This window comes from Rhinopithecus roxellana, chromosome 10, assembly GCF_007565055.1.
Source record: "Rhinopithecus roxellana isolate Shanxi Qingling chromosome 10, ASM756505v1, whole genome shotgun sequence".
NCBI classification, from domain to species: Eukaryota; Metazoa; Chordata; class Mammalia; order Primates; family Cercopithecidae; genus Rhinopithecus; species Rhinopithecus roxellana.
Window position 1 is genome coordinate 134,552,270 of NC_044558.1, and position 27,715 is coordinate 134,579,984.

General features: G+C 41.2%; 1 protein-coding gene across 1 annotated transcript; it reads right to left on the reverse strand.

Annotated features, from left to right (window-relative positions):
- Positions 1–4,867: 4,867 nt before the first annotated feature.
- Positions 4,868–6,348, reverse strand: C10H12orf71 (chromosome 10 C12orf71 homolog). The gene is made up of 2 exons (XM_010379861.2): positions 5,785–6,348; positions 4,868–5,276 (listed from the first exon to the last, which is right to left on the reverse strand). The coding sequence occupies exons 1-2, from the start codon at positions 6,307–6,309 to the stop codon at positions 4,971–4,973; spliced, it is 831 nt and encodes a 276-aa protein (XP_010378163.2). The 5' UTR covers positions 6,310–6,348; the 3' UTR covers positions 4,868–4,970.
- Positions 6,349–27,715: the final 21,367 nt, after the last annotated feature.

Sequence of the window (27,715 nt, forward strand, 5' to 3'; positions counted from 1 at the left end):
CTTATATGAATCAGTTATTAAATTGATGGTTGAAATATGGTACTAACTTGATTTCTAAAGTCATTTTAATGAAGAAAAGTTCTCCTTTCCATCCCCATGCCCTGCTTGAGGAAAATCTTGGCCCCAAAGATGCATGACAGAAGGATCGATGAAAGTGAAACTTGAAAACAACTATCCAAACACACACGAACTATGAAGATGTTTGAAGGGTTTTCTTTTCCTTTCTGAGTGGGTTTGTGGGAAACCTCTACCCTAGGGTGAGAGCTCTTTCTTTTAGAGATTTGTACTTAAATTAATCTTTATTGATGCAGATGAGGGAAAACTAAATAAATTGCCATTCTGATTTTCTTTTGGACTGAGAGAATTCAGTAGTAATGAGATGAATTTTCTTTCAATGCCACAATCTGAAAAGCTATGGTGTATACCATACCATTTGAAAATGTCTTAGAAGTAGTTCCTTATAAAGCATGTTATATTGAAATCAAATGGTCATTAAAACCATGGAATTCCTTTGAAAGGTGGGATAAAGCAGAAATTGTTTTGTCTTGGTACTTCTTGATCTAGGCTAATAATCCTTTGGGGGAATTTATCCTGAGGCTTTTTACTCATTCTGCTCATGACTGGCTCACTTAGTGAGTGTTATCTGATGAAGATCTTATTTCACTTCTGAAAGCGCAGCGTTGTTTTATTTGTTTGAGGTATTAGTAGGTAGTAGGAAAAGATTGACTCCAGGCATTGCAATATAAAACCCACCTGTCCATCTTGAAATTGGAGATTGTCCTGTATGCTATATAAGTTCTCCCACTTGCAATTTATAATGAGGAGATATGTTTTTGAAGCAATTAACTGTTCCTTTTAAGTCAACAAAATTGTTCTTTATTATTGGAGTAAGGACTTTAGCACTCTCTAGGAAATCGTTTATAATTTGCTTTATTTTTCTTTTGTTTCGTAAGAGGATTTTAGACACTGTTCTTATGGACAGTTAGACTTGCACCCATGCATACTCTTGAGCCGTGAATTTGCTAGTCTCAATCTCCTGGGCTCAAGTGATCCTTGAACCTTGGCCTCCCAAAGTGCTGAGATTATAGGCATGAACCACTGTGCCTGGCTGATAACATATTTGAAACTATAATGAAGAGATACTGAGATATTTCCTATTTTAAAATACTTTGCTCTGCTTTCTAATATATAGCATGCCAGTCAACCTCAAAGGGTATGGAAAGCTTACTTTATTGTAAAGGCTTGCAAAACACATTGCTTAAATTTTAGGGACAGGTTCATACCTGCCAAGCAGGTTTATAAAACACTGATGAATAAACACAAGTTTGTCAGAAATCTTACTAAATAACAGTGCGTCTTATTCTGTGTAGACAGTCTTCTAAAGTATTTTGGTGGAGTTTTTCTTAGAGCTTAATTACTAGAGTAAGAATTAAAATAATAAAACTGATTGCAAGTCTCTTGAGGGTAAGAGATGTCATCTTTCTTTCAGGCCTATCATAGTGTCTAGTCTAAAGCAACAATAAGGCTCCAGGCATATTTGTTGAATTAAAGTTTCAATTTAGTTTCTGATTTCCTTTAGTCTTAATAGATTTCTCAATTGATAGGTCGCCGTCTCACTTGACTTCTACTTGATGGCCATGTTCTCTTCTTGTCTGCCTCCCTTTTCATTCCTATTTCTGACCCTACTACTGACCAGTCACTTTTGACTTAAAGAATAGCAACTCTTTAAGCTGTTGTATTTGACTTTTTAAAAATTATGTAGACAGGATGTATTAAGAACATATAAAGAATTACATAAAGTCAGAGAGCTAGATTACTCATTACTAAACACCGTGTTAGGACTTTGTTTTTTTGTTGTTGTTTTTTTTGAGACAGAGTCTCGCTCTGTCGCCCAGGCTGGAGTGCAATGGTGCTATATCAGCTCACTGCAGCCTCTGCCTCCTGGGTACAAATGATCCTCCTGCCTCAGCCTCCCAGGTGTCTGGGATTACAGGTACCGGCCACCACGCATGGCTAATTTTTGTATTTTTCGTAGAGACAACATTTCACCATGTTGCCCAGACTGGTCTCAAACTCCTGACCTCAAGTGATCTACCCAACTTGGCCTCTCAAAGTGCTGGGATTACAGGCATGAGCCACTGCACCTGCTGTTAGGATTTGCAATAAAAAGGAACTAAGACCTGGTACTTGTCCTTGAGAGCTCACAGTCTACAGGTAAAATAGATCTATAAAGAGGACTGAAAAGTACAGGTCATGGCAAGAAAGTGGCAGGGCAGGGACTAGGGGGCAGCTAAAGGAGGGTCATGATCCTTTTCCTGAGGGATCAATATTGTCCCATAGTAACTCTAGAGCAGGATCGTTAAGGATGATTTTCCCAGGCAGTCAGGGAATGCAGAGGGATATCCCTATGGTTTTGTGTGTTGGCTGCAGTGAGGAGCAAGGGGGTCCCCTTGGGGAACTTGGTAAGTATAGATTTTAAGATTTGGGAGAAGAGAAGGGCAAGGTGTGGCAGATGTTACTAGAGGTGGTAGACATGCCACGTTTGGGAAGGAGGTGTATGGGTTGGATCTAGACGGAAGTGGATGGAAGTCGGGGAACGGGTGTGGTGATAGGACTCCAAATCTTGGTGAAGTCAGAGCAGGCAAAGGCGGAGGAGTGTGTTCAAGTGAGTTGTGGGTTAGGCAGGTGTTCTCAGGGAGGTGGAAGAAGTGAGAGGTCTCAGGGTGTGACCTTGAGCGTATATTCCTAAAAGGGCCCTATTATTTTTTAATCTCCTCCCTCCTACTGTACTGCCTTTCCTGGGCCATATTCACCACACCGTCTTTCACATGCATTATTAACCAGTCAAGATCTCATACCTCCATTCCACACTAATTAAAGTCAGTTAAAGTCCTCCACCTTGGCCGGGCGCGGTGGCTCAAGCCTGTAATCCCAGCACTTTGGGAGGCCGAGACGGGCGGATCACGAGGTCAGGAGATCGAAACCATCCTGGCTAACACGGTGAAACCCCGTCTCTACTGAAAAATACAAAAAAACTAGCCGGGCGAGGTGGCGGGCGTCTGTAGTCCCAGCTACTCCGGAGGCTGAGGCAGGAGAATGGCGTGAACCCGGGAGGCGGAGCTTGCAGTGAGCTGAGATCTGGCCACTGCACTCCAGCCTGGGTGACAGAGCCAGACTCCATCTCAAAAAAAAAAAAAAAAAAAAAAAAAAAAAAGTCCTCATTTATAACTCAAAGAATCTCATATAGGAAACCTTTTACAACCAACCTCTCCATGCTGAATGGGTTATTTTTTTTCATTAGAACTCAGTGTTTACTCACTACAGAGTCTTATTACTCATACCCTTTATAATCATATGTTTGCCTGACTTTATGTCTTAAACAAGTTGCTTGAGCCTAAAGAGTGAGGGGTTGTTTCTTTGTTTTTGTTTTTGTTTTTGTTTTTGTTTTGCAAGCTAGAAAAGTATCTGGCACTCCTATTTGGTAAATTTTGTTGAAGGAAGGAAGAAGAGAGGAAGGAGAGGGATAGGGAATTGAAATTGAGGAAAGGAAGGAATTTGAAACTGAAGAGTCATATGCTTTGCCACATAAACTCTGAAGGTCACACAGGATGGTAGTGTCAGCAGAAGAAGGAGGACATTGAGTGAACCTGTGGTTGAATGAGGAGGATGGTAGAGATACTGGAGAGGTAAGAGTCAGGACAAGAAGGCTGAGGGCAGGCTTCCTCAAAGAAGTTGACTTTTAGTGGAATGTTCAATGACAATTGCAAATGAGTTTCAGAGGGCAGAATGGAATGGGTTGGGAGAGGATTTGGTTAAGATTTGCTGAAAACTCTGAACTTTTGGTAAATACTGCTCTGTGTGGGAAATGTTTCAATGAGAATTGACTCTTAATTAACTTTCACTCTTAGATATCCCTTGAACAAGTTCTCCGGAGAGTTCCTTAGGAGAATGTCTACTTGCAACAACAGTAATATTATTTATCAAGTGCTTGTGTTACCTCATAAACTCTCACACTAACCCTGTGAGGTATGTATTATTATCTTCCACATCTTTTGAATGAGAACATCTAGACCTAGAGTGGTGAAGTAGTGTTCACAGTCCTCACATTGCTCCTAAGTGGGCCACTTCTACAGCCAGGCAACACATGCTAGAACCCGTCAGGTCTCTGGGGAGTATGAGAACTGCTGTCCGAGCTCCTGAAATGAAAATTAATTTCCTCAGTGACTCAATACCCACTGCCACTCGCTCAAGCCCTGCAAATTCAACCCAAATCATCCTGCCACTGTGGAAATCTGATGGGTCATGCTGCTGCCTACTGAAAATTGGGATTTGGGTTAATGATAAAATAGCTTAAAACACATAAAATAGATAAACTAGGGCAAAATATAGTAAGAATGGGCGAGAGGAGAGAAAAACAATACTTCAGTTTAGGAAGCATAATACTACTTAAAATTTCCGGAGAATAAATTTGTCTTCTAGACAACAGATATACTTTCTTTTCTTTTTTAAAAATTTTCTTTAATTTTAATTTTTTATTTTATTTATTTATTTTTTTGAGACAGAGTTTCGCTCTTTTGCCTAGGCTGGAGTGAAGTGGCGTGATCTCGGCTCAGTGCAACCTCTGCCCCCAGGTTAAAGTGATTCTCCTGCCTCAGCCTCCTGCGTAGCTGGGATTATAGGCGCCCACCACGCCAAGCTAATTTTTGTATTTTTAGTAGAGATGGGGTTTTGCCATGTTGGCCCAGCTGGTCTCAAACTCCTGACCTCAGGTGATCCACCTGCCTCACTCCCTTGCAGGCATGAGCCACCACACCTGGCCCACATATGGTTGAAACGTGAGTCAAGATGGTGTGCTAAGAGGAAGACATGGGGTAACAAGAGCATTTATTTTGTTTATTGAGGAAAAAATAAACCGATGGGGATTATTAATGGAATCCCCATTATGGATTATCTTAAACTTTCCAAAAAGTTCAAAAATCTGTCTCTATGGGATGTCCTAATTCGAGGGTTTCTTGAGGTTGAATTCTCTTGCCTCTGTGAAAGAGTCTTTTCCTTGGTGCTGGCCGATGGGGACTCTTGGTGGCCTTCACAGGGTGATCTCTCCTCAGCAGAGGGGAGAGGATACGCTGACTCAGCCAGCTGAAGGCCCACCCCAAGTTCAGGCAGCACTGGGCCTGTGTGTGGGAAGGAGTGTCATCCTTCTCTGGCTGCTCTGACAGGATTGAGGCGATCTCTGGAGTGCTTGTCCTTTCGCTGGCAGTTGCCTGGCTTATCATCTGCCACGAAAATGAGGGACGTGTTAGGTAGGCATAACCATGACAGCAGCCAAGTCAACATTTACTCATTTGTGGAACTCACATCATTTTACCAAAAATAGCCCAAGTGTCAATGCAAAGTTTCAATGCTCATTAATACTAAATATGTACGTTTTTGGTAGGGAGGGAGATATAGTTGCTAGCCCTTCTCCTTGCTTGCTACCCTCTTGTTTCCCTAAGCATTCCTCAGTCTTTTCCCTACAACTTCACCCTGACTCCTTTCCTTGTTATCTGTCTCCCACTGGTATCATGTCAGACTCCCTGGGACCTGCCTCCTCCCAGTGGTCGTAAGATTCTGTGGTTCAACCCAGGCCTATCTCTTGCTGTCCTGTGAGGCATCTCTGCTCTCCTCAGCCAGCTCATGTTCCTTAAGCCTTAGAGGAGTCTGTGGAGACTGCATAATATCTTTATTTTCTGGTGGTTTGCACTTGGGCAGGTCTTGACACGCATCATGTTCTTGATGACTGACCTGAACCATTTCCGGAGGGGAGCCGCCGGACAGCTGGAAATCTTTCTGAGTCATTTCAGGAAACACGGCATCATCATCTTCATTATCTTTCAGATTTTCTAGAAATGTCTGAAACTCTTGCACAAGATTATTCAGTTTGCTGACAGACAGTTTTTTTCTCTCTTTTGGTAACTCATCTATCCACTGGTTGTCTCCATTTAGATGCCTATTAGCTATTGTGTCTGTGTTATCGGAACTGACGTCCACGTCCCAGGCCAGGAAGATGCTTAGTTTGCAAAACTGCTCTGGTTCATCCTGAATTTGGTCTTGTCTCTTCATGCATCTCCTTATCCTTTCAGTCCCCCATGCCCCTTGGATGGGAGGGAGAAAGTGGATGGAAGAATCCTTGTAAGTTGCATCTTCACAGGAGGTTGTGTCCTCACAGGGGGTGTCCTCACAGGGGAAATAGCCCACAGAGAGGCTCAGGTTGGAATTGGATTTGGAGCTGTAGTCCTCTGTGTCGCTGTTAGAGGATGAATATGCCATGGAGTTCAAAGGCACAAATCTCTCTCAACTCGAGAAGCTTCAAAAAAGAAAAAAAGAAAAAAGAAAAAAACAGATGGGACTGGGGAGAAGAGAATCATAGTACTTAAACAAAAATATTATCCATTCCCTTTTCTTTTTTCTTTTTGTTCTGAGATGGAATCTCACTCTGTCTCCCAGGCTGGAATGCAGTGGTGTGATCTTGGCTCACTGCAACCTCAGCCTCCCGAGTAGCTGGGACTACAAGCACCCACCACCACACCTGGCTAATTTTTGTATTTTTAGTAGAGATGGGGTTTCACCATGTTGACCAGGCTGGTCTCAAACTCCTGACCTCAGGTGATCCACTCACCTTGGCCTCCCAAAGTGCTGAGATTGTAGGTATGAGCCACCACACCCGGCCCTATTCCCTTTTCTATTCAGTACTACCCCATTTAGATAGAAGTATTATCCAATCTTTTTTTTTGAGACAGAGCCTCACTCTGTTGTCCAGGCTGGAGTGCAGTGGTGTGGTGTCAGCTCACTGCAACCTCCGTCTCCTGGGTTCAAGAGATTCTCTTGCTTCAGCCTCCCAGGTAGCTAGGACTACAGGCGTGTGCCGCCATGCCCGGCTAATTTTTTGTATTTTTAGTAGAGAAGGAGTTTCACTGTGTTAGCCAGGATGGTCTCAGTCTGACCTTGTGATCCACCCGCCTCAGCCTCCCAAAGTGCTGGGATTACTGGCATGAACCACCCGGCCTGGCCAGTATTATCCAATTTTTACAATCTTTCAGTGAAGGGCAGAAGAGGCAGCCTTCTCCCTTTCAAAACTTATTTATTTGTGTTATAATCCTCTCTACTAAGCATCTCCACTTCTCATCATTTGTCCTACTATGGTTGTAAGATCGTGCGTCATAAAAGAAAAGGATGATCATTGTATAAAATTGGAAAAATATAGAAAAGTATGAAGATGAAAGTAAATATGCTATAGTCCTACCTTCTAAAGATAATGGTAACTATCGAAACATTTTGATGGACTTCCTTATCTTTTCTGTTTATATAAACACACATATACATATCTGTACATTTATATAATATGTCCACATATACATATATGTAAGTGTGGATATGACATCAGTTGAAACTGAAATTATTTTATCCCATAGCCTACAACAAACATATATATGGTTACTCTGCAATTTTTAACCACTTCTTATTAATGACAATTAGGTGGTAGTTACTGCCTTTACTAAATAAATCTCTAGTAAACCCACTTTTCCATAAATCTTTGAGTATGTCTCTTATTTTTCTATATGTAGGATTAATGGACCAAACCCCACAAATATATTAAAGTCTCGTGGTAGTTGATACCAAATTACTTTCCAGAAAGGTTTTGGTATTTAGATGCCCATCCTCCCACCATCTGATGGCACTGTTTAGTCCAGCTTTTTCTGTGAAACCCCAAAGTAGGGCTGGAAGAATGTGCACGTGCGCGTGCACACACTCACACACACACACACACACACACAGTCACACCCTGCCCTGGTGGCTGCCCACGTGGACGAAGTGCTGCTAACTCCTGAGGCAAAAAGGGGAGACATGAGAAATCTTTCATATCCCGAGTCTCCGTGGCTAAAAGTCCAGCTGTCAGAAGTCTGTGTTCTGAGACTGTTGGTTACCATGGCAACAGAAAGAACCAAGTTAGAGCCAGGAATGTGGAAAGAAAAAAGGAAAAAAGGGGATAGAAAGCCACAGAATCTATCCCTTTGTTTCCAAAATAATCTATATCTATACCATCCTGGGCTGAAGAGGATCCCTCTTGAGGGTAGAAGGACGAATGCATGGAGGTTACTTCTCTCTTGTCAGGTGGCAGATGGTTCCCGTCCTTAGGAGATTTAGAGCTCTAAATAAGGGCCATGGGTATAAACATACACATACATACACACACATACACACACACACACACACAGACACACACACACACACACACACACACAGATATGCTTACAAATGGAAAGCAGAAAACCAAGAAACGCTGATCTGACCTGCCTATTGGATTCATCAATTTTCTTAAGATCTTTTCCCAATATTTGTCTATCTCCATTTCCGTCTTACAAGATTACAGTTAAAGTTTGCCATGACTCACTCTCAGGTTTTTCACTGTAGAACTGGCTTAAATTTGTATATTCTGTTAAATAAGATGTTTAAGGAATTCTGATGACATGATAGAATAGGCAGAGTTACAGTTAGAAAGAAGCAGCTTCTACTACCCAACAGATGCAGACTGACAGGTGCCCACAGACTGCCCACAGCTCCCCTGGGTGATTGTGGACCTGGATTAATCCTGGAAGGTATTTAAGTCAGAAGCCACATGTTCCCTAGCATTTATTTATTTATTTGTTTATTTATTTATTTATTTGAGATGGTGTCTTGCTTTTCACCAGGCCGGAGTGTAGTGGCACGGTCTTAGCTCACTGCAACCTCTGTCTCCTGGGTTCAAGCAATTATCCTGCCTCAGCTTCTTGAGTAGCTGGGGTTACAGGCATGGGCCATGACACCTGGCTAACTTTTTGTATTTTTAGTAGAGACGAGGTTTCTCCATGTTGGTCAGGCTGTTCTCAAACTCCTGACCTCAAGTGATCTGCCCTCCTTGGCCTCCCAAAGTATTGGTATTACAGACGTGAGCCACCCACCATGCCCGGCCCCCTAGCATTTATTTTATTTTATTTATTTATTTTTAGAGATGGGGTCTCACTCTGTTGCCCAGGCTGGAGTGCAGTGATGCCGTCATAGCTCACTGCAGCCTCAAACTCCTTGGCCTCAAGCAAACTTCCTCAGCCTCCCAGGTAGCTAAGACTACAGGTGTATACCACCATGCCTGGCTAATTTTCCCTAGCACTTATTTAACACTTATTATATGCCAGGTCTTGTACTAAGCACTTTACCTGTGTCATTTTTTAATCCTCACAGCAACTCAATCAGTTAAGTATCATCATTTGCCCCATTCAATAGAAGGAGGAACCAAGGCATGAATGGTTGTATAACTCTCTCATATTCCCCGATCATAAACCCAAAACCTGGATTCAAACATAGGTAATCTGGCTTCAGAGCCCATATCCTGACCTCTATACACTCTTGTCTCAGGAGGCTGACCACCCACCTCCTCCCTGGAAGATTCCTGGAGGAGCTGATCCAGGCCAAAATAAACCCATGTTCTGGTTCCTTGGAAGAAAATCCTTTGAGGGGAACAGCTTGTTCTCAGAGACTTGCAAAAGGTACATATGGTATACAGGACTGGCCTAACAATGGTGTCCACATTTGGGGCAGGCTAAAATGAAATTTAAAATAAGTATTCAGCTTCCTCTTTGGCATAATGGGATCTGGAGTCCTTGTTCTGGCTTTTCATGAAAACTCAGTGACTGCCTTCCAGAACTCTGGGGTCCTAGAAAAGAATTCATAAGTAGTTTCCTCTCCATGCAGCTAGAGTGGAGGTGGTAGGGGTGGAAACTATGTTTTGTCATTACTCATGGAAATGGAGCACTTTGAACTGAATATAAACATTTAAAGAAGAAATGATTTTCCAGCCTAAACCAGCAAAGTTTAGAGTGATCCTGAGGACAGAAGAGCTTCAAAGGGAGGCACCCTCAGAGAAAACTTGAAATTTTACTTATTTATACCATTTCTCTACAGTATATTAGTAGATATATTGTATTAGTCTGTTCTCACATTGCTAATAAAGTTATACCCAAGACTGAGTTGTTTATAAGGAAAAAGAGATTTAATGGACTCACAGTTCCATGTGGCTGGGGAGGCCTCACAATCATGGCAGAAGGCAAAGGAGGAACAAAGTCATGTCTTACGTGGTGGCAGTCAAGAGAGAGAGCATGTACAGGGGAACTCCCTTTTATAAAACTATCAGATCTCGTGAGACTTATTCACTATCACAAGAATAGCACAGGAAAGACCCACCACCATGTTTCAAATACCTCCCACCAGGTCTCTCCCACAACACTTGGGAATTACTGGAGCCACAATTTGAGATTTTGGTGGGGACACAGCAAAACCATATCAGATATATTCTCTACAATCTGTGTGTGTGTACACAACTTTTTGTATATACAACTCAGGTCATGAAAGTGCCTGAAACACACTCTTTTTTTGCCATAGAAAAATACATAATCATTTAGGTTTTTCTTTCTAAAGCATCATAGAAATAGCAATGACAGACATCATTCTTAGGATGGTATGCTGAGGAATGTAGTCAATTCTAAATGATAACTTCACTTTCGCTTCCAAAATAAGATCAGGGGATTTGGGGGGTCCTCATTAACAATACACCTCATGTTAATTTATTTCTTAGGGCCTTAATTTGACTTGCAGGTCTAGTTTCTCTTGGATTACAATTATTACATTATCTAAGTAGTATAGACTGCCTTTTCTCTTGAAGCAAGATCAACTATAATAAAGATTCTCTAAGTTTTAGAAATGGTAGTATGTAGTGACTTTATAATGTTTTAGGCCTGAAGCCAATAATAATTAAGAATTGGAACATTTCCTGAGATCCATTTGACTTGATGGGATTTGGAACCTAAATATATGTAGTAGGAAGTTTCTAATTTAGAAGTTAAGCTGTTACGATGCATAATTTTATGTGTCATCCTGGCTTGGCCATGTGGTGCTTAAGTATTTGTTCAACATTATTCTGGGGGTGTCCATGAGGGTATTTCTGTATGGACTAGTATTTGAATCAGTAGATCCAGTAAAGCAGATTGCCCTCCCCAATGTGGGTGGACATCATCCTATCCACTGAGGCCTGAGTGAAAAAAAACACTGAGTAAAGGAGATTTCGCACAGTCCTTCTCTGCTCCTGGAATCAGACTGGCACTTACACTATTAGCCCTCCTGCTTCTCAAGCCTTCAGACTCAGATTGGAATTATACCATTGGGTTTTCTGGGTCTCCAGTTTGCAGTTGGCAGATCTTGAGACTTCTCAGCCTACATAATTTCACGAGCCAATTCCTTAAAATCTCCCTCCTTTCTATTTCTATTTCTCTTTCCCTTCCTCCTTCCCTCCCTCCCTCCCAGCCTCCCTCTCTTCCTTCCTTCTTTCCTTCCTTCCTTCTTTCCTTCCTTCCTTCCTTCCTTCCTTCCTTCCTTCCTTCCTTCCTTCCTTCCTTCTTTCCTTTTTCTTTCTTCTTTCTCCTTCCTTCCTCTCATCCGTCCACCTCCTATTGATTTTGTACCTCTACAGAACCCAGAGTAATACAGCTATTTATTTATTTTTTATGTATTGAAATTATGAAATATTTTAAGCATACAGAAAAGAGGCATCCTGAACCTGTGATGGAAGGCACTGATGGCAGAGCATAGTTTCCTTGGTATTCTTGTCAACAATGTATAATCTCAACCTAATCATTAGAAAGTATCTGACAAACTCCAATTGTGGGACATTTGACAAAGTAACTGACAAGTGTCAAGTCAAGAAAGGCAAGGAAAGACTGAAGTACTGTCACAGACTGCAAGAGATTAAGGAGAAGTAACCGCCAAATGCAATGTGTGATTCTAGATAGGATTATAGAATAAAAAAGGACACTAGTGGAAAAACGGGACATTCCAATACCATCTTTGTTTTAGTTAATCATGTTGTATTCAAGTTAATATCCTGGTCTGATCATTGTACTATGGTTGTGTAAGATATTAACATTAGGGGTGTAAGCTGAGAAGTATATGGATACTCTGTACTGTGTTTGCAACTTCTCTGCAAGTCTAAAATTAGGTCACAATAAAAAGTTAAAGGAAGGGCTGGGCACGGTGGCTCAAGCCTGTAATCCCAGCACTTTGGGAGGCTGAGGTGGGTGGATCACCTGAGGTCAGGAGTTCAAGATTAGCCTGGCCAACATGGTGAAACCCCTTCTCTACTAAAAATACAGAAAATTAGCCAGGCATGGTGGCAGATGCCTGTAATCCCAGCTACTCAGGAGGCTGAGACAGGAGAATCATTTGAACCCAGGAGGTAGAGGTTGCAGTGAGCTGAGATCACACCACTGCACTCCAGCCTGGGCAACAAGAGTGAAACTCCACCTCAAAAAAAAAAAAAAAAAAAAAAAAAGTTAAAAGAAACATTAACGTATAGAAAATGACATGACAAATGCCTATGTACTTAAATCTCAGTTCAAGTCTTAGCATTTTGCCATATTTAATTCATTATATATTTAAAAAGAAAACATAGATAAAACTTAAGCCCCCTTTTATTTCTTTCCTGAACCCCTTCTTTTCTTGCTTCCCTTATGAGCATTGTCCTGAATTTGATGTTAATCTTGTGCATGTTTAAATGCTGTTTTACATATTAGTATATTGTTTTACCTTTGAGGACAAAAACTTAAGTAAATTTGAAATAATATTTAGTATTATATACTAGTATATACTTAGTACATAATACTACTAAACTGTACACTTAGAAATGATTAAAATGGTATTTTTTTCTTTTATTAAAGTTATTTTTAATTGACATTTATATGTTTATGGGGTACAACATGATATTTGGATATGCATATTGTGTAATGGTCATATCAAGCTAATTACCATAGCCATCATTTGAAATATTTATCTTTTCTGTGGTGAGAACATTTGAAATCATCTTTTTTAGCCATTTTTAAGTATACAGTACATTATTATTAACTGTCATCACCTTGCTGTGCAATAGAGCACCAGACTTATTCCTCTTGTCTAACTGAAACTTTGTACCTGTTGACAAACATCTTCCCTTTCCCTCTTTTCTCCCCAAAATGGTAAATTTTATATGTATTTTACCAGTAAAAACAATTAAGGGGAAAAAAAGAACCAAGTAAATGGGCTTCAAGTGATGCTCTTCAGAAACAAGGACGTTGCCTTATTTCAGTTGCTTATTTTGCTTTATGAGAATTATTGTGACAAGGACTTCCTTCTTCCAAACCATATTCTTAGCTGAAATATTTATAATGTTTGTTTTCGGGGGCAGGGAGAGGATGGGTATGATTTCCTATGCTCTGTTTGTATGTTCATTCCCAGACACAACCTTATCAAGGCTCATGTACTTAATTAAAGTGGGGGACAGATGGTGAAAATAGAGTGTGTTGGTGTAGGCAAGGTTAAACCGCATCATACCGCTGCCAAAGGCTACACACTCTGCTTGGTGCTTTCCCGTGGTTGGTAGTTTAGTTTTGTGACAGCCTCTGAGTTGTGTATTTTCATTCTAATATTAAGTTGTGCAATTCAGAGGACCTAGATTCGCCTCCAGAGTCCAGAGACTCCCTGCAGTTATGCTGCCGCTTTTTGAGAACTGACCTCCGCTGAGTTGTTCATGCATCATGAGTTGACACAGTCCACTGGGCTAATAGAGGGGAGCTACAGGTTCCCTCTCCCACAGCTTTACCATCTAGCTTGGCCATGAATGCAACTTACAGACTGAATTCTGCTGTACATATAACATTTAATGGCCAGCAGGCACAAAAACATCACAGAACCTTGTTCTGTAAGCTCCAAAACTGTGCTGTCCAACAGGGTGGCCACTAGCCACATGCGGCTACTAAAATTTAAATGGAATTAAACAAAAATTGGTTCTTCAGTCACATTAGCCACATTTCAAGTGGTTGGTGACCACCTGTACTAGTGGCTACCTTATTAGTCAGGCGAACAAAACATTTATGTTATCTCAGAAAGTCCTGATGGACAGAGCTGCTCTAGACAGTCCCTGTGGTCTGTCCTTTGGTGAATCTGGAGAACACTGAACAAAAAGTTTCATTAGCAGCAGATGGGACAATATTCTAGCATCAGGATTGGGCTAACTTTCTTGACAGCATCAGGTGACCAAATTTCCTCCAAAGCATTTAGAAACAGGACTATCAGATTCCAGGCCCTGCATCCTGCCACTTCTAGCAGCAGCAGGTTCATTTTTAAGCTGGCTTTGCTGCATCTATAAAATAGAGATGATAATGTTCTCTTAATTTTCCTTAAGAGGATATCAAGTACTAGTGTCTTTAAATGTTGATAGGCTGTTACATATGTCATACCAATTCAGAATTTAATAACATATACACTGCATATTCAAATTTTCAGTCTTTCATAGCATAAGAAATTTATTAGGAAAATAGGACTACCACGACCACAGATGCTACAGACTGCATGCCGTTCTGACAGGGAGAGCCATGACCAAAGAGCAGTATTTTTTAGCAAACAGTTCTACTGAAAACCAACATGAGAACAGAAGTAATCAAAAATGTTTGAGACATTAAATGCAGGACTGTGACTCCATATTGCCATTTACTGTACTTTGTGTTATAGTATATGAAAGCTAATCTCCTATCTATAGAATGTTAAGCTGACACTCAAGACAGTCAAAGCCTGCCATAATTCAATATCCCACACTATTTTCACAACCAGTGAATGATTTCACCTGTTAAATAAAAGCGTTTACCCTTAAAAAATGTGATGTGATGAGGTAGGATTCTCTCTTTCTTAAAAATATTTCTAGAACTACTAAAAAACTTCCATTTACAAAATAGTGGGTAAAAATATTCCTCTGGATTGTACAAGAAGGGAGTCAGGGACACTGATAAGACATAGTATGTGATATCGGTCAGACTTGCTGTCTTTCTCTGTGGCTTCACCCAAGGCTGGACGCTCCTTGCTTTTAGTGTCTCAATTTTCTGCAGATAAATCTTTAGTTTCTTGATCAGCCACTTCAGCCTGTTTTTTCCTTTTTCCCCTTTCGTTTGCTTTTTTTTTTGTCTGAAGATTTATCCTTTCCTGCTGCCTGTTTGGGCTTTGTTTCACTTTGTTGGAGCAGGTTTAGTGGACCACCTTGCAGATCTCTTCATGGGGTCTCCCTTCACCGACGCTTCAGCTGGGCTGACCTTCCTCTTGGACATCTTGGCGGCACGGAGGGTGTGGGCTGGGTGTCTGCAGACTGTGGTGCACTGAGAGCCTTCCCGAAACTGGGCTGCCTGGCCACAGCTGCTGCTGTTCCCATCTGAGAACTACAATCTTATATTCAGCATGCAGCCAAGTACTTCTAAAACTCTGATCAGGACTGCATCTCAGATTTTATTTTAGAAAACCATAGGTATGGAATATCATATTTTATTATGAAGACATTCTAATCTGCTGCTTTATAGAAGTCTCAACTCTAAAACTGTACTCATGATGTTAATCCCCACACTTGCTCCTCCTCCAATGTTCTTTAGAAACAGCACCGTCATCTGCCCGTCTTCTCAGTACCACAGGCTGGCCTCATCCTGGACATCATTCCTTCTCTCACACACTTTCATTCCTGCATCCAGTCACTCAGAAAGTCCCATCAGTCCCATCTCCTGACATATGTTACATCTGTCTACTTCTGTTGCCTTCACTGCTTCCACCTTGTCCAGTCTACCAACTCTCAACTGGCTCTTCCCACTTTTCTTGGGCTCCCTTCTAGTTATTATTGTATAGGAGGTAGATTTTTTTTTTTTTTTTTTAGAAACACAAATCATATTATGTGCTTAAGACCCTTCAATGGCATCCCACTGTTTTTAGAATAATCTTTAAATTCTCAAAATGGTCCCATGGGCCCTGCATGACATGGCCTCACCCACATTTTCAGCCTCATTTGCAGCCATTTCCCTGTTTGTTCTCTACACTCCAGTCCCACTGACTGTTTCACTTCCTGAACTAAAGGTGTTTAAAGCCACTGCTCTTCACTGAGATACTCCTAGACGAATATCCCAGGGGTATCCACAGAGAAGAGGGTGAATGTGACACTTGCAGATGACATTTTAATTAAGATTAAAACTGACAAATGGCCCCAGTCTATTGCTTTTTGAAAACGAGGTCTTGGGAAAGAACCACTACTTGCCCTTGGAGAGCCTGGGAGAGTTAGAAAATGGTGCCCCTCCAGGTGAATGCAGTCCCCGTGCTGCATGGATTGGATTTCAGCGTCTACGCACCCAGGGTGAGGCACTCTGTGAAGGACGTGACCTGCACAGCCAGAATGGTGACCTCCTCTGGAGATATCAGTCGGTTTGCTTCCAAATTAAAACAAATTTGGAAGCAAATTTGGCTAGGATGACATTGTATATTTACCTTTCCAAGCCAGCATGGTTCTGTCTGTGCTGCTAGCTCTGTAGCTGTTTTTCAGAGTTGAAGACCAGGTGTGATTTACAACCTAGAATGTCTCTAGCTGCTGGCATCTAAGTTTGGCACTGAGCACTTAAAGCGCCCAGACTGTGGTGTTTTACTATGTGGAGGAAGGCCTCTTTGGAGAGGCACAACATTTTTTCATCTGACATGTTTGCTGTTGTGGAAATGGCTTGAAGTATTTGAGTCCTGGCGGCAGAAAACATGGGAGGAGACTTAATTCTTGCTGAGCATGAATCATCCTATACAAATTAAAAGTGATCACTTTTAAAAGCAGTTTCATTGCTGGTATAAAACTATTCATCAGTCATTAGATTGCTTTGATGTGTATATCATATATCTGTGTGTCTCTGCCAGGATCCTAGCATGAACCTCTCCCTGAACAAACACTGAATAAATATTGCTATGATTTTGCTCATTACTGATACTTTTGTCTTTGACTTAGAGACAGTTTTGTTTCTTGTTTTTAACTCTGTGTTGAATATGAGTTCTGTTATTTTTCTGTTTTTTATATTTATGGAAGTGCCTGAATTTTCCTAGGGGTGAGGTGGGGAATATAGGAAAGTATGAAAAACAACCACACACACACAATTCCTTTGTAATTTCAAACGCTAATGGACGCTCTCTGGAGGTCATTGTCAGATCTCTCAGTAGGAACAGAATTTGAATCTGGGAGCAAGTAATCCCTCTGTAAATGTTTGTTATGATACTGGAATTGCCAAATATGCTGTATCTAATTGAATTTTATTACTGGGGCATGAAAGGCAGTTGGTTGAATGTTGTCACTGAAAAGAATATACTGTGGCCAGCAGATTGTTGCCTATATAGTGCTTATATAAAGACCCTATATCCAAATAAGGTCACATTCTGAGGTCCTGGGGCTTAGGATTTCAACATACAAGTTTTGGAAGGAAATAATTAAACCCATCTCACCATAGTTGAACCTCAACACGAATTAGCCTCAGGAATCAAGCTGTATTTATTTTGTGTTTTTCAGCTATACTTATTTTGGAATTGTCTATAAACTGAACCAGTTTCCATAAAGTAGTTGAATTTTATTCCTTTTTTCCAGATCCAACAGAGCTCATGGTATTGGTTCTGCAGTCAGCATTGTGCTCGCTCTCTTGCTCTCTCGTGCTCTCTGACTCTCTCACTTTCTCTCTCTCTTGCTCACTCTCCCTCTCTCTCATATGTTTCATGAGTCATTAGGCCAAAAAGTGTTAGGTAAATGAAAGCAAATATGACAGCAGCACCTTGAACAAGGGGACCATTTCTTTCCCCCTCAAGTCCATGACCTGTAACATGTCTAACATTCCAGTTCTGAGGATTTTAAATGTAATTAGTTGATCTGTAGTGTGTTTTCACTTGACACCTTGCTTTAGTTACACCATTCTTGCATATCCCACATTTTCCACCTTAGCCTTGTTTAGTTGTGCAGTTTTGACATTCACAGCTCTCCAGTGCTTTGGGCTGAATGTTTATTCCAAGAACTTGCAGCTGACTTTTCTAGCAGGTCATTCTGATGTTGTCCAGGGATGCCGTCAGAGGTGCAGGTTCTTGAAGCACCTTTTCTACTATCTCCCTTTTCTACTCTGGGCCTTTCCCAGTTTCTGGGAGGTCAAGGCATCTGCCAAGCCTCTCTCTCTGCAGCCCACCGGCATCAGTCATACTTGTATGCGCCATCTGTACTTTATTGTTTTTTGTTTGTTTATTTTGAGACAGGGTTTCACTCTGTCACCCAGGCTGAAGTGCAGTGGTGCAATCACAGCTCACTGCAGCCTCAACCTCCCAGACTCAAGTGATCCTCCCACCTCAACCTCCTGAGTAGCTGGGACTACAGATGTGTGCCACCACACCCAGCTAGTTTTTGTTTGTTTTAATAGAGACAAGGTCTCACTATGTTGCCTGGCTGGTCTTGAACTCCTGGGCTTAAGCGATCCTCCTGCCTCTGCCTCCGAAAGTGCTGGGACTACAGGTGTGAGCCACGGTGCCCGACTCCATCTGTACTTCAAAACTCACTCCACTCCCTGTTCCCACAGCACATCATGTGCTAATGTGACTGGTATGTACCCTCTTAGCTTCTGGGTCCTGAAATACAACCCATATTTTTTCCCCCTATCCTTAGAGATCAGGTGGAATTGAAGATTTTCTTCCTTTTTATTAAATGAGTCAAATTTTTTCTCTCCTCAAGTATATTCCAAAATATCAGTAACCTGTTAATAAAATGGCTTATCCCTTCAGAAAACAGAATTTAGGGTTGGTTAGATAATACACATTATCAATCATCATCGTCATCATCATCATCATCATCATCATCCATACCTCTCTAAGGCTGTAGCAGGGTGGAATAGCATGAGCTATTGATTGTACCTGAGCAGAGGAAGGTCTGGGACCCCATCTCTCTGAAGAAATTAGGTGGCTTGAGAGGCCTTCTTAGATCTGAACAATTTCAGTGCCAAAGACCAAAACCCCTTCATAAGCTGCAATTAAACTCTCCCTGATTGCCATGCCTGGCTTTCTGTTGGAGAAAATCCTAGAGGAAAACAAAAACTCCCAAGGAGCTGGGTAGCCAAGACAGGAGCCCAGACCTTCCATCTTCCATCTGGTGACCTGATGGTTCTGGCATTTGACCTCTCTGAAGATAAGAAACCCTGGGTATTACACATGAATTCCAATATCTGAATTGACAAAAGTACTCTCTCCAGGGTAGATATGCTATCAGAGCTTAGATGTAAGGCTGTTTTAAAAATTTCATTCAGAGACCTGAAGTGTCAGGCCCAGCAATATGTATTTGGCCCTTGACATCAGTCCTGTGAGCTAGCTCTCCAGCACTAGGGACTATTCTTGTGTTTAGATCCTCTCTTCTTGGGTTAGATCACAATCAAATAGCTACCAGTTCCTTCCTTTGGGAAGACAATGACCTTGCCTTCCCCACACACATCCATAAATCACTATTCCTCGGACTCCACACCCCAGGTCCAGAATAGTCAGGGTGGCTACTCTAGGACTAATCTCTCTTCCTATCTCCTGGTAAAATGGTTTTAGCAGACATTTGTCCCTGGCAGCTGTTAGTTTCCCCTATCATCACTATATTAAGATATCCTTGGCCAAGCATGGTGGCTCATGCCTGTAATCCTAGCACTTTGGGAGGCTGAGATGGCAGGATCACTTGAGCCCACAAGTTTAAGAGCAGCCTGGGCCACACAGGGAGACCTTGTCTCTACTCAAAATAAAAATATTAGCCGAGTGTGCTGGTAAGCACCTGTGATTCCAGCTACTTGGGAAGCTGAGGCAGGAAGATCCCTTAAGCCCAGGAGGTTGAGGCTGCAGTGAGCCGTCATTAGGCCACCGCACCCCAGCCTGTGTGACAGAGCGAGACTGTATTTTTTTAAAAAAGGAAAGAATAAAAGACCTGCTAGTCCAAGAATTCTTTAACTTTTTGCTTACACATTGGGGCCTTCCTTATTTTTCATAAGGAAAAATAAATTTTAACACTCTATTACTCTTTAATAGAGGGCAGGATTTGAAGCATCCTGAGGTGAAGATAATTCAAAGGCATCCAATACAGATGGCATAAATAGCAAAAATTTGAAAAGTATATTGTTCCCCAGCCTTATTTTTAGGCTCAAATAAACACCCCATTAAGTAGAATGTATACCCTGATCACTTAGAATACTCAAGTTTCGGGGCACCACTTAAAAATAAGGCAGATGCTGTACTTTACTAGGGAAAAGGTATGTTTCTGGCCGGTGGGATCCCTTCACCAGGTCCATGAGATGGACTTGATTGGAAGCAAATACAGAATTGGAGACGGTCAATTGAATGGAAGCTCCTCAGTTCCTAGATCAGTTTCTTGTACATGGTAAATGGGTAAATGGTAGGTAAATGAGAAATACTCTTTGAATAAAGAGTAGGTAAAGGAGAAACACTCTTTGGTAGGTAAATGAGAAATACTCTGTGAATAAAGTACAGTTGTCCCTTGGTATCCATGGAAGATTGGTTCTAGATTCTCCTGAGGATCGCAAAATCCATAGAGGCTCAAGTTCCTTATATAAAATGATGTAGTATTGGCATATAACCTACATACATCCTCCTATATACATTAAATTATCTCTAGATTACTTGGAATACCTACCACAATGCACATGCTATGTAAATAGTTGCTATACTGTATTTTAAAATGTGTATTTGTTTTTCTCTGAATGCTTTAAATCTGTGGTTGGTTAAATTCATGGACATGAAATCCATGGATATGGAGGGCTGACTATATATATCTGTATGTATATGAGTAAATGTATGAATTTATTCACGTCACTTTGGAGCACTAGTCATATGAGACATAGTAAAATGTGGAAAATCCTGACTATATTGGCCTTTTGGTAGCCCTGCCCACGTCACTCAACATGTAGCTGTGGTAAAAGCAAGTTTTCAAGTTCCTGTCAAGACAGTTCAACACATTTACTCTCTTCTGCTTCTCTGACTCCTTCATTTCCTCTCTTTGGAAAGTCATGGGTTGTCAGAACTTTTATGGAAATGAAAACAAAATCTAAGTTGATATTCTAAGACATGAAAGAGTCAGAGTCAAACAAGTCCATTAATATTCTATTCTTTCCTATGCAGTGCTCCAAAGCATGTTTGGTAATGACAAAGGAATAGTTTTGTTTTGATGGATACAAATAGTTATTTATTATTTATTTCATGATCACCATGGTAAGTGTAAACCAAAAATAAAATTCCAGCCACCTGAATGGACCCTTCCTCTCGGCCAAGGGCATTCCAAAGTTAACCCAAAAAATTAGTTTAGATCATGATGGGAAAGGGGAGCCAGACATGACTCATTATTCCCCCCTCCTTTTTGGAATTACTGATAGAACAGAGTCTTTTAAAGTCTGATAAGAAACATTAACAATCTGTTCTCTGAAGCTTCCTACCTGGAGGCTTCATCTGCGTGATAAAACCTTGATCTCCACAACCCCTCATCTTAACCCAGACATTCCTTTCTACTGATTCTAAGTCTTTAGATAATAACAACTTTTTCAACCAATTGCCAATCAGAAATTCATTGAATCTACCTATGATCTGGAACTAACCACCCCAGTCGTGCCGCATTTCTGGACTGAACCAATGTAGATCTTACGTGTATTGATAGATGCCTTATGTCTCCCTAAAATGTATAAAAGCAAGTTGTACCCTGACCACCTTGGGCACATGTTCTCAGGATCTCCTGAGGGCTGTGTCACAGGCTGTTGGTCCCTCATATTTGGCTCAGAATACATCTTTTCAAGATATTTTACTGAGTTTCACCCTTTTCATTGCCATAGACCTGGTATAGAAATTTTAAGAGTGGGTCCTTAGTCCTTAAAAAGCTTGATTTAGTACAGCTAACACTCCAAGGACCTGGTTAAGCGAGGCTGCTTGCCAGAGACATACTTTTTCCTTAGCCAAGTATAACATCTATTAGAGATAAGCAATGGTTCCATATGGTACTTGGTAACAGAGGCTGAGAAAGAATGGGTGTGGGAGAGACAACAAGTGCTATAGGAGTACTTGATGATGTGGTGATCTTCCTTGAGGATTCTGCCATGACATTCAGTTTTTATGTACAAGATCCAGGCACAGTCGTCACTGGGTATCCACGGGGAGTTGGTTCCAGGACCTCCCACAGATACCAAAATCCAGAGATGCACAAGTCCCTGGTATAAAATGGCATCACATTTGCCTATAACCTAGGAATCTCCTCCTGTATACTTTATATCATCACTAGATTACTTATAACACCTAATACAATATAAATGCTATGTAAATCTTTGTTGTATTGTTTAGGGAATAATGACAAGAAGAAGTCTGTACATGTTTAGTCACAGACACAATTTTTTTCAAATATTTTTCTATTCATGGTTGTTTGAATCCACAGATGGGGCATCCACGGATATGGAGGGCCGACTGTATTTCATCAAGTTTCAGTGTAAAAGATGGCAGGGTAATGACTCACCCAGATGATACTTTTATAGTTCCTCCTGGTTCCTTCCTTTGGTGGATGAAGGAAATGCTGTCATACTCACAAGATGACAGTGGGCAGTTAGTTGCCTCAGTAAATGGCCACTCTGTCCTCCCATGACTTAGGCCATAGTCTTGAGTTTGTCCTTTCTCCTAAATACTCTATCAAGTTCTGTTAGCATTTAAAACAAAAATATACACAGGACAATAGAAATGTTGCTATTTTGTTAGGGATATGTTACATAGGTGTATGCATTTGTCAGAACACATCAAACTGTGCAGTAAAAATCTGTGCATTTTACTCTCTAAATTATAACTTAATTCATATGTGTAATACATCCTATTATGTATGGTAATATACATTTTATATTCAGAATATATATGTAGCAATATGCATTTTATATATGTATATGTGCATATTTACTATATGTGTATTCACACATACATACATAGCTAGTGTCCAGTCACCATCTCTACTGCTCACACCCTGACCCAAGCCACCAACAGAACACCTCTCATCTGAATTGTTGCAGTCGTTTTCTGACTGTTCTTGCTTCTATCTTTGCCACCTCTGCAGTGTGTTCTTAGGAATGATTCTTCTTTTTTTTTTTTTTTTTTTGAGATGGAGTCTTGCTCTGTCACCCAGGCTGCAGTGCAGTGGTGCGATCTCAGCTCACTGCAAGCTCCGCCTCCCGGGTTCACGCCATTCTCCTGCCTCAGCCTCTGGAGTAGTTGGGACTACAGGCGCCCGCAACCACGCCCAGCTAGTTTTTTTTTTGTATTTTTAGTAGAGATGGGGTTTCACTGTGTTAGCCAGGATGGTCTCGATCTCCTGACCTCGTGATCCGCCCACCTCTGCCTACCAAAGTGCTGGGATTACAGGCGTGAGCCACTGTGCCCGGCCAGGAATGATTCTTCTGAAAACAGAAATCACATCGTGTCGTTCCTTGGCTCAGAACCCTCCAGTGGCCTTCCATCTCCATGTTTAATTGAAGTCAAAGCCTGGCTGCCATGGCTTGTGAGGCCCCAGATCCCACTACCCCACCACTCCCACCACACCTTCTGTGCCTCTGGGACCACATTCCCTACTACCTCTCTGGCTCACCACCTTCTGGCCCACTGACCTCAAACATCAACTACATGAAGCTCTCCCTCCTCAGGGCCTTTGTACTTACTGTTGTTTCTCCCTGGAAGCTCTTCCCAGATATTCCTGTGACTTTCTCCCCTCACCTCCTTCAAGGTTTTAATCCATGTCACTTTACCAATGGGGCCTTCCCTGATTATCAGATCAAAACTTCTAAGTCCCTGCCATTCCCTTTCTGCACAAAGAGCTGGCACAGTATATAATTACGAGGATGTGCTCTGCTGCCAGACTGTCTGGCTTCACATCATTTTCTAGCTATGTGACTTGGTGCCTCAGTTTGATCACCAATAAAGTGGGGATAAGTATTGTGTCATTAGGGTTGTTGTAAGGATTCATTGAATTGATATATGAAAAGCACTTAAAACAGTACTTGGTACATAGTAAGCTAATGTTAATGTTATTGCTCTTGCTTGCTTCATTTTTTTTTTTCCCATAGCACTTATCAATCACCTTCTCATCTGCTATGTATTTAAACTTTTTTTATGGTTTCTTGCCATTAGAATGTATGCACCATCAGAGCAACAACTTTTTACTTTTTTTCCTTTTCTATTTTCTTTCTTTTCTTTTTCTTCATTACTTTTCAAATTCAATTTAAAAAGAAAATTGAGTTACCAGCTTCATCATTCAGAATAGTGCCTGATATACAGTAGGTACTCAATAAATATTGTGTAATCAATGGGTGAATGAGAGAAGTGTCTGTGCACTTTCAGGAGGTTGTAGGATAAAGTAGGTTAGGGAAGGGGCTGGAAACATTTTCCGCAAAGAGCCAGATAGTAAATATTTTAGGCTTCGTGAGTTATAACTACTCAACTTTGCTGTTGTGGCATGAAAGCTACCATACGTAAACAAATGAATGTGACTGTGTTCCAAAGAAACTTTATAAAAACAGGCAGTGGACCAGATTTGACCATAGGTCATAGTTGGCCAACTCATGGGTTGAGGAATAATTTTTGGCCTTACTTTCCTCCTTCTCATTACTCCTCCCTTCAGCCCGCAATTAGTGCTACTCACTCAGAACTGAAATATAAATAACTTGAAAAGCATTACATTACCCCTTACCATTTGGCTCGGTATTCACTAATTGTACAAATTTTCCATATGTCTCTTAATATTGTAATTGGAAATAAGATTAAGATTATATTTTGAACTTTCCAGCTGTACAGTTTCAGGGCTCTGGTTTTCATTTCTCTTCTCCAGCAGCCGAAAACTGGTGATTCTGGCCAGGAGCACGTACGCTATAAAGGAACAAGTAGCGTTGGCATTCCTCTTACTGTATGGCCGAGAGTGTAACTGACACCCGGTTGGAATAGAAACCAACAGAAATTACCTGCAAGACAAACTGTTTAATTTATAAGATTATTTATAAAAACTTATTCCTCCACAAAACTGTTTCCTAGCCCACAGTTTTTACCAGTCTTCCCAATCAATTTTATATGCTCACAAGTTTCTTCCAGCTTTTTAATACAGTGAGTTTTGACCATGTGACAAACTGAAACTTTGACACAAAATATGTAGCTTTTATTGGTATAATTAAAGCAGATCAGGAATTATACTCATTTTGCTGATAAGATGCATTATAATTAGATGAATAAGCCATCCAACTATGTGACTGCAACTGATGTAAATTTTATGCAAACATAAATGGTTTCTGTGTCACCTCTTCTGAATGTAGCAGTACACCCTTATTGTCAGTGCTAACAGTTTTCCACTTGCCGTTTAATTATCGTCATCATTTTATATGTGTGGAAAGAGAACAAACCTGGACCATACTCCCCATTTGTTGGGGTTTTCTTGCTCCCTGTGTTGCTCCTTTTTTTTTTTTTTTTTTTTAAGACGGAGTCTCGCTCTGTCGCCCAGGCTGGAGTGCAGTGGCGCGATCTCAGCTCACTGTAAGCTCCGCCTCCTGGGTTCACGCCATTCTCCTGCCTCAGCCTCTCGAGTACCTGGGACTATAGGCGCCTGCCACCACGCCCGGCTAATTTTTTGTATTTTTTAAATAGAGACGAGGTTTCACTGTGTTAGCCGGGATGGTCTCAATCTCCTGACCTCGTGATCTGCCCGCTTCAGCCTCCCAAAGTGCTGGGATTATAGGCGTGAGCCACCGCACCAGGCCGATCGTGGCTTATTGTATGAACCTTTTCATCAGCTCTCTTCTGGTTATTCCTAAGCATTAATAGCAGAGAGCCAGAAGGCTCCATTTCCTTTTACCTCATCCTATTTTCCCTTGCTGTTTCATTTATTTGCTTACTTACTAGCTTTGCCTTTTTTTATTTTGTGGCGTTTCATTTTAGTGAACAAGAGAAGTAACTTTTACTAATGTATTGTCATTAATACGCCCTCTTTTATACTCTGCCTTACAATCGTCTTTGAGCGGCTGTTTCATTTTCTGGATGTGCATGTGCATGTGTGTGTTTGTGTTTGTGAGGGTGGTTAAAATAACAAGTATTGTATTATTTGGTTTATAAATATTTGGTGAGCCCTTAGTATGCTTGAGGTTATGATAGAGAAATAAAATATCTAAGACAATATATAATGGTTGAAGGTGTTTGAAAATTTTATGTTTTAAATATATGGATAAAAAATGGAAATGTTTTGTTATGGAAAGCTTCAAATATATAAAAATATAGATAGAATACCCAGCTGGGTGCAGTGGCTCACACTTATATTCCCAGTATTTGGGAGGCTGAGGCGAGCATATTGCTTGAGCCCAGGAGTTCAAGACCAGCCTGGGCAACATGGCGAAACCCTGTCTCTACAAAAAATACAAAAATTAGACAGGTGTGGTAGTCCCAGCTACTTGGGAGGCTGAGATAGGGGGATTTATTGAGCCTGGAGAGGTTGAGGCTGCAGTGAGCCATGTTGGCACCACTGCACTCCAGCCTGGGTGATAGAATGAGACTCTGTTTCAAAAAATATATGTATAGATAGATAGAATAGTGTAGTGTACCCTCACATACCATCATCCATTTTCAACAATTGTCAACTTACGGCTAATCTTGTTTTATCAATATCTTTACCCTTATTTTCTTCTATTTTATTTTAAAGCAAATTCCAAATGTATCATTTCATCCATGAGTATTTTGCAACTTGGCTCTACAAAATAAGGACTCAAAAAAGATAAGTATAATAGCATTATTAATAACCTTAGAATGACAGTAATTCCTTAATATCAAATACACGCTGTTCAAATTTCCAGTTATACCATCCATTCTAAACTTATTTTATAGTTTTTTTTTTTTTTTTTTTTTTTTTTTGAGACAGAGTCTCGCTCTGTCGCCCTGGCTGGAGTGCAGTGGCCGGATCTCAGCTCACTGCAAGCTCCACCTCCCGGGTTTACGCCATTCTCCTGCCTCAGCCTCCCGAGTAGCTGGGACTACAGGCGCCCGCCACCTCGCCCAGCTAGTTTTTTTTTGTATTTTTTTTTAGTAGAGACGGGGTTTCACCATGTTAGCCAGGATGGTCTCGATCTCCTGACCTCGTGATCCGCCTGTCTCGGCCTCCCAAAGTGCTGGGATTACAGGCTTGAGCCACCGCGCCCGGCCAATATAGTTTTTTTTTTTCTTGCTCTGTTACCCAGGCTGGAGTGCAGTGGCACTATCTTGGCTCACTGCAATCTCTGCCTTCCGGGTTCAAGTGATTCTCCTGCTTCAGCGTAGATGAGGTTTCACTATATTGACCAGGCTGATCTTGAACTCCTGACCTCAAGTGATCCGCCTGCCTTGGCCTCCCAAAGTGCTGAGATTGCAGGGGTAAGCCACTGTGCCTGGCCGTATTTTACAGTTTGAAGCCTCCTGAGGAGGCTGAGTTGGGAGGATCACTTGAGCCCACGAGTCTGAGGCTAGCCTGGGCAATACAGCCAAACCCCAATAAAAAAAAAATGTGTGTTGTAACATTAGATATCACCCCTGCTGCCAACACCCCTGACCTTTTCCGGTTTCATCACTTCCCCTGCCCTTGTTTTGCCCTTTCCAAGTGATTCTGAATAATTTTCTAGGGATGTTAGAGCAGATTGATGATGAGAAGGGTTTGGGCTAATGGAGTGGGGAGGAAAAAAATACGCGATGACAGATACGTAGCAGGGAACCAGAAAACAAGGAGGGCTGTGTTTAAGAATCTCTAAAATGTTGCAGACATACG